We start from the raw sequence: 8,009 nt of genomic DNA, 5'->3' as shown, positions 1-8,009 counted from the left end.
CCAAGATGATTTGACGATTTTCTGAAGCCATGTAAGTGATTTATTTTTATTTTTATGAACCGTGAGTATTCCTGTATTTTTTTTTTTGTGATGAATTTTGAATTGGCTTTTTATGGCATTATTTTTTCCTTTATCGTGATTTTGACACCAGCCGCAAGCCAGACGTTTACACAATGCAGGTAGATGATGACGTTCGGTTCAACCTGTTCTCCGGCATGCGCTCAAGTGGTAAAAAATTATAATGCTGAGCAGTTCATTTCGACAAAACCACGAGCAGCGAATGCAGTCGTAAAACAGCACTATGCAGACGGTTATATTGACAGCTTTGATACTAGAACGCAAGCAGTCAAAACAATCAAGGATGTAATTGAGATTCATCAGCAGGCAGGGTTTTTTATAACAAACTTTGTATCAAATAAATCCTTGATTTCTCATTCAGACCTTCAAACCCGGAAAAGTGGTGAATCCTGTCGAACACTTGGAAACCTTGCACTAGACCGGATTACTACTTAGCTGAGAGCGAAGGTTAGAATCCTTAGTTCAATAGGCTTTCTCGGAAGGCCTCTCGAACGAGGAAAAAGTCCACCTCCTTTCCAAAACCCTTGACTATCCTTGAAATTCAGACTCCGGTAGTAAGTTCTTCTGCCACCTCCACCGAACCTAAATTCCAAGTTCTTTAAACTCGGAATATTCATAGATCCCCAGCACTTCACCCAAATCCTACCACGCGTGTTAAAATCAGATCGAGACAGGAACTGACGGACTGAGTCTATAAAAAAATCCTTCGCAAACGAAAAGTTACGGTTCGTCGTTCGTGTCCCCGACAGATGGGCCCAATGGATTGTATATATTGTATAAAACTTTGGTTTATGGGACCATTATTAGAGAATTAATCATTTTAGTTCACACCAGATTTTTCCTATAGAAACTGAAGACAAGCAGAAAACTAATAACTACATCGTGGTACCCTCAACAATCGAATATCAATTCTCTGATGATGAATCCATCACAGACTTGAGATGGCATATGCCGTTCATCTTGACATTTTCTCCTTGAGTATCTTGGTGATCCTCACATTGATAGGTTACAGAGTAGGGATTCTCATGGTGGTTAAGAGATACTTGATGAAGAAGAAGAGAGAGAGAGAGAGTAAAGACGGAGAAAGAGAATAAGATTCAGACTTTTCAGACCGTGACCGTGAAAGTGTAAGGTGGATGATTTTGGTGATGACACAACCAACTTACACTCACGTAGATTACAAATTATATCTGTTTATGAGCATCATTCCATAAGTCTATGTGGGAATTTATAAGATTCTTGAATTGAACAAAATGCTTCTTATGTTGTTATTTCATAAGAAAATCGTGTGTCCCTTATATACGTTCCGTGTCCTGAATGCGAGTTGAGTTTTTTTTCGAATAAAGAACACATTTGTCACCCAAACTTATGCGAGAACGGTTGTTGTATTGTATATGAAGACGTCCTTGATGTAAAACATTTCACAGCTCTAAACATTGCAAAGAAAAAGGGTTTACAAACTTATTACTTTTGCAGACTAACAACACACAATCAAATAAAGCGTTTCCCATTGTAAACTTTGTTCACCATTACATAAATATAGGTACAAACTAAATAAAACTCCACGATTCAATTGAGATAAGAAGAAACGTGTCTGCTTGAGAACCGCCGGAATGTATCAGAAGAATCTAAACGCTTAAAAGATTACTTCACAGCCTTGTAGTGACCCAGATTGTGCCTAAACAGAGAAAACCTAGCGACGCTTGACACGTTTCGCATCCAGCGTTACCTTCCGAAGCAACATCTTTCGCTTCGGAAGTGCAGTCGTTTGCTTTGGAATACTGCCGCTGGACTTAGGGCTAGTGGAACTAATAAACGTAATGGACTCCACTGACCGATGGGCTCTTTGGGAGAACTTTTTCTGCTGAATGCCAACAGTTGCTGTTTTCATTTGATCTGCCGAACGCAAAACCCGCTTTTCCTCGGGTTTCTCTACTTCACTTACTGCCGTTTTACTCGTAATTTCAAAAGTATTATTGTTATTGATAGTGCTGACCATACTACTGTTACTGTCCAATAAACTGTACGTTTTGTTATTCTTAAAACTTTGTCTCTTAAAACTAAGGATTTTTTTCACCTTGGAGCCCTTTGGTAAAATATTGCCGAATTTCGTGCGTATCGTTTTACTCCTCGCAATAGAGGAGACATGTTCCTGTTGCCCCCTCGTCCGGACCGGACGTTGACTGCTCCGCGTCTCGTAAACGATTTTTACAATATTTTTCAAAGTTTTACGTACCTTTCCCTTCGCAGTGCCATCGGGGGCAGATACTCTTTTACCTCTCGTTGCAGTAGATGATGAAGCTTTCGCCTCGTCCTCGCTTACGCAGCTATCACTGTCGGATTGAATGGACGTGTCCAGGGCAGGTGATAGCGCACCCAGGTTCGAAGATGATATTTCATTGATCTGGATGTCCTCGGCTTCGTTCTTCGATGAGTTTATCACAGAATGCCGCGCGTCATCACCTGTTTCGGTATTAGCTAAACTAGTTACTATCGTAGACTCCACTATACATGCGTCAAGTTTCTCAGTTTCATGGACTTGTTGACTGGTACTAGGACCTGGTTCATCCTCCGGATATAAATACTCCAAGGAATCCTTTTGGTAGTTATGTTCCGATAGATCGTGTGCCGTATAATGCTGGCTTCCGTAATTACAGCTAACTGGTTCATGATGATGTGCAGAATGATGGTAATCGTAACGTTCCATTTGATACGTTGGCGGTTCATGATGATTCTCCTGTTGATACGCATGGATTGGATAATGCATTCCATAAGGTTGATTCGTAGCTGAGTGATTTGTTACGTTTGGTAACTGATAATCGTGAAAGTTTTCGATAATAGCCAAATTTCCGGTGCATTCCAGATGTGCGTAACGAGTCGAGGAGGCAGATCCAGTTGAGGTAGATGCTTTCATCATTTCCGACTGCAATCGTTCTGATTTAGTTTGAAGGTTTGTTAGTGAGTAAGTTTCTTCGTGCTGATTTCGGTCGTGTCCTGCAACGTATTGTAGGCTTTCATTGCGGAGATCCTCATGATGCTGTTGTTGAGAATGCTGATGAAGATGATGATGTTGTAGGGAGTAATGCTGAGCAGTAGGGGTATGATTTGTATACGAATGATCATTGCTGAGGCTGGTGTTCAAAAAACTGTTGTAGGATTCGGCAAAACTATCCGTGTAAACCATGTCGTGATGATAGGCAGAAGTAGAAGGAGTTGATTCCATATACTGTTGTTGATGATGTACAGTGTTATGTTCTACTTCTGGACAGGTAACTTGGGACAGATCAACCAACTCTCTCGTTGTGTGGTCATACAATGTAACGTTCAACTTGTCCAATGATTGGGTATTGGTTATCTGATGATCAATGTGTTGTATCGATGTTCTCATCGATCGAAGTACATCTCGTTTGGGAGGCCCAGGTGGATCCAACATTATTATCACTACAGACGTATTGTCCGCCTTCATATTGCTCTTGCTCCATCTTTCCAAAGCTTCATTCACCAATAATTTGCTGGGATTCTTCCAATCGCACCCTCCCTCTAGCGCTATGCGTATATTTTCCATTTCAGCAGCATGCACAATCTCTACTGCGTGTTTGGGAGATAATACATTCCATAAACCATCCGTTCCAAATATCAAACATCTGAAATTTAGAATTATAAGGCAATTAACAATCGTTCTGAAAGAAATAGAATAGGCAAGAGTGGCCAGTGAATAGAAAGATGATTTGAAAGGTTCTACATTATTTGGCATAATTATTTTCATTTTCATTTAACAGCGTTTGATGGGACAATAAGAGCGCAAAGCCGGGGCAGGGATAGGTAATGGCTATAATAGTCTGTGCGGACCACATGAACACCATCGGAAAGGACAGGAACGGTTGGGGTAGGTATAGGGAATTGGAGAAGACTTGGCACAGTAATGCAATCATTGCTCCAAAATGTAAATGTGTTTATGGCAAAATAAAACACATTTTGTTAAAAAAATAACCATTTCAAAAAGTTCGTCAATTGGAAAAGTAATAAGGTACCGTGGGGCAAGTGAATAATAGATTTCGCATCCAACTATTCTAATTCTTCAAATAAGGTCGTGTATATTTTTTAGCTTGACTCCCACCAAATATAAGCAGCATGCTAAATTGATTTTTATGAAAAATTGAAGAAAAAATACAGAACAAAAAATTGAATTTGTGTTTTCTCCTTAGGTAATTACAAGGATACAAGGTTCGCAATTATCATAGCACAACAGAACGTGCTGATAATTCAAGAAACACTATACCGTCAACGTACCAGTACCCGCTCATGTTCCAGTAGCCCGCTCACGAGCTTAAAAAGTAAGATAATTTGAGTAAATACACAAAATAATGTCCAAAGTATGATTCAATTTGTCGATTTGAACAGTATAGTGGCTATAGTTTTCGAATTTACTTAGTGCAAACTTATCTTTTTTCAGTGTGAGCGGGCTACTGGAACATGAGCGGTTACTGGTGCACTGATGGTACTCAAAGTGTTAAACGCTATTATCATGGAACTTCTCTAAAAAAGGTTGCCAAATATTACGATATTAATATGTTTACTTTGGACAGCCGATTAAAAGGAAGACGTTGATTGAAAACTTCCAATAAGGTACCGTGGGGCAAGTGGGTAATGGAATTCGCATAGTTGAGATTCTTCAAATTCTAGAGACTTTAAATTGAAACAAATGAGGTCGTGTATATTTTTAACTTGACTCCCACCAAATATAAGCAGCATGCTGAAATTGATTTTTATGAAAAATTGAAGAAAAAAATACAGAAAAAGTTTTTTGAAAAATGTCTCCTTACTTTTCACTTGCCCCAAAAGTGGGGCAAGTGAAAAGTTTACTGCTTTGAGCAATAAATTCAAAAACAAACAGTTATTTTCACGATTTCTATTAGCTTCAACATTTGTGAAGGCTTCCCAATGAACAATAACATAAGTAACATGTAAACAAAGAAAATGTTATTCTTTTCACTTGAATTTTCTTCTGTTCAGTTATGTTTGTTGAAATGATTCGACACCAATATAACTGCAACATTTCCAATGCTAGTTCTTACATTATAGGACAGCAATTGCATTTCTGCTCTGTAAAATTTCCACCGCTCGTTATTTGTTTTTGAGAAAGTCGGATATGACGTCGGATAACTCTTCGGGAGAAATCAAACGGAATCCTTCAATAACGTATTTGAAATCTTTTCTATGTGAATAGACCTATACCCCATTTTTATGTTTTGAACTAGCTTTACATAGACATTCCACGAGATTTCCGTGTGTTCTCTAATATTGCAACTTTTTAGTCAACGTCTTCCTTTTAATTGGCTGCCCGAAGTAAACATATTAATATTGTAATGTTTGGCAACATCTTTTAGAGAAGTTTCATGATTTCTAATAGCTTTTAACGCTTGAGTATAGAGTTTCTTGAATTATCAGCACGTTATGTTTTTCTATGATAATTGCGAACCATGCTTACTTATGGCTACTTAAAGAGAAAACACAAATTCAATCTCTAATGATAAACTTTTCACTTGCCCCACCTGATAAGAAAATTGACGGTGTTTAAATTAAGTTATATTTAGGTCTACGTCGAATTAATTCTAAAACTTTTTTTATTGCAGTTTGAAACTGTCACAGAGGATAACTAAAAAGTGGTACAGGAAATTATTTTCCGCAACTTTTTTCCACTGAAAATATTAAAATAAGATTGTACACCGCCAACTTGTTACGGAGTAACAGTTGACAGGTTAACATTTTTTCGCTCTATTATGCAATAATGGCTTAAACATCTCAGAAATCTCTTACCTATCGTAATGTTCTCAATGGCCTCAAAGGTTTACGCATGAGTTTAAAACGTTAATTCACATATTCAGTAAAATACATCAATTGTTTTCACTTACCCCATTTACCCACTTGCCCCGCGGTACCTTATAAGAGAACGCACGTAAATCTCGTGGAATGTCTATGTAAAGCTAGTTTAAAATATAAAAAATGGTATATAGGCGTATCCACATAAAAAAATCTAAATACTCTATTGAAGTATTCCGTTTGATTTCTCCCGAAGAGTTATCCGACGTCATATCCGATTTTCTTGACAAATAACGAGCGGTGTAATTTCTACAGACCAGAAATGCAATTGCTGTCCCATGATGTAAGAACTATCATTGGAAATGTTGCAGTTATAATGTTGTCGAATCATTTCAACAAACATAACTAAACAGATGAAAATTCGAGTAACAAGAATAAAATTTTCTTTGCTTACATGTTACTTATGTTATTGTTCATTGGGACGCCTTAACAAATGTTAAAGGTAATAGAAATCGTGAATATAACTGTTAATTTTTGAATTTATTGTTCAAAACGATAACCTTTCACTTGCCCCACTTTTAGGGTAAGTGAAAAGTAAGGAGACGTTTTTCAAAAACTTTTTCTGGATTTTTTTCTTAAATTTGTCATAAAAATAAATTTCAGCATACTGTTTATATTTGGTGGGAGTCAAGCTAAAAAATATACACGACCTCATTTGTTTTAATTTAAAGTCTCTAGGATTTGAAGAATCCCAACTATGCGAAATCCATTACCCACTTGCCCCACGGTACCTTACCCCATTTACCCACTTGCCTTGCCCGCGGTACCTTAATCCATAAACTGATCCCATTTTATATATTTGACAAAAAGAAATCATGAGATCAAATATTTTTTGTAGGTAGACGCTTAACTCCTAAGGTAGTGTAAGATAAAGGTCGAAGTCTTTTTTTCACTTAATCGTTCATTTAACAGGCTCAAGCGCCACTAGGCCTAACGGAGCCGAATTTAATTGATTTTTTACAAATCCATAATTGCTTCTTTGCAATCTATGTTAGTTTTGAGAAACCGTATAACTCGTGGTTTGGCCGAGGTTAAGAATAACAAAAAAAATACGGAGTGGATAAGGTTAAGGTATACACGTTGACGTTCAGTGTAGTAGTGAGTATCGTTGTTGCTGCAAGTCAACCTTATATTGGACATGACGACAAGCTGTAACGGTACATACAAACGTATTCCGCGGGGACAAGTTGGACAAACGAAACTACGTGGACAATCAAAACAGTGAGAATGGGAAATCAAACAATGACATCAATTTGCTTCAAAAATTTATGAATAAGCATCATATATTCAAAATCCAGCCTACGCAGAACAACTCTAATGTCTTCCTTAGCTGGTTTCCCTCGGGCCCGGAGAGATTCGCATAAATTGGATCTGGCAATGCCGTATTCGAAACAGTACCACACTACACGATTGATGTCTCTGTATCTTGCACCACAACCGAAACGGTTACTGTCTGAGAGCCCTATTCGATAGAGGTGCGATCCCAAAGAGTAGCGGTTGACCATCAGCCTCGATACCTTGATAAAATCCCGGCTCATGTTTAAACCTTCATACCACGGCTTCTTGGACACCTGAGGGAGGTCCTGGGGACGGACCTGGTGTAGTGGTTAGAACACACGCCTCTCACGCCGAGGACCTGGGATCGAATCCCATCCCCGAGATAGTCACCAAAAATTTCAGTGACGACTTCCTTCGGAAGGGAAGTAAAGGTGTTGGTCCCGAGATGAACTAGCCCAGGGCTAAAAATCTCGTTAATAAAGATAAAAAAAAACCTGAGGGAGAATGGAATGCAACTCAAGTCACCATTGTCGCATTTTTGTTGACAACTGAGCAGGGTTTGCTGACAAGCAATTGCGGAAAATTCATTGAAGGCGATTTAACGGTCATAAATGTCGCCTTGGCGAGGAGTCAGCCTTTTCATAGCCCAGTATCGAGCAATGTGAAGGGACCCATACCAAGGTGATGGTGTGATTCGATAGAGCACTCAATGAAGATCGTATTTCGCAAAGGGATGGTACACAAATTATGTCACGCTGAATTTCAACTTTTTT

At 38.5% G+C, this 8,009-nt stretch overlaps 1 protein-coding gene across 1 annotated transcript in view; it reads right to left on the bottom strand.

The window, feature by feature from the left end:
• Positions 1-1,434: 1,434 nt before the first annotated feature.
• Positions 1,435-8,009, bottom strand: part of LOC5568858 — a 63,955-nt gene continuing 57,380 nt past the window's right edge. The window contains exon 3 of the mRNA XM_021848515.1: positions 1,435-3,722. Coding sequence (XP_021704207.1) covers positions 1,772-3,722 — 1,951 coding nt within the window. The 3' untranslated portion in view covers positions 1,435-1,771. The remainder of the gene's footprint in view (positions 3,723-8,009) is intronic.

Source organism: Aedes aegypti, chromosome 3 (assembly GCF_002204515.2).
Source record: "Aedes aegypti strain LVP_AGWG chromosome 3, AaegL5.0 Primary Assembly, whole genome shotgun sequence".
Classification (NCBI taxonomy): domain Eukaryota; kingdom Metazoa; phylum Arthropoda; class Insecta; order Diptera; family Culicidae; genus Aedes; species Aedes aegypti.
Note: the sequence above shows the minus strand (reverse complement) of the source record. Positions and strands in the feature narration are given on the sequence as shown.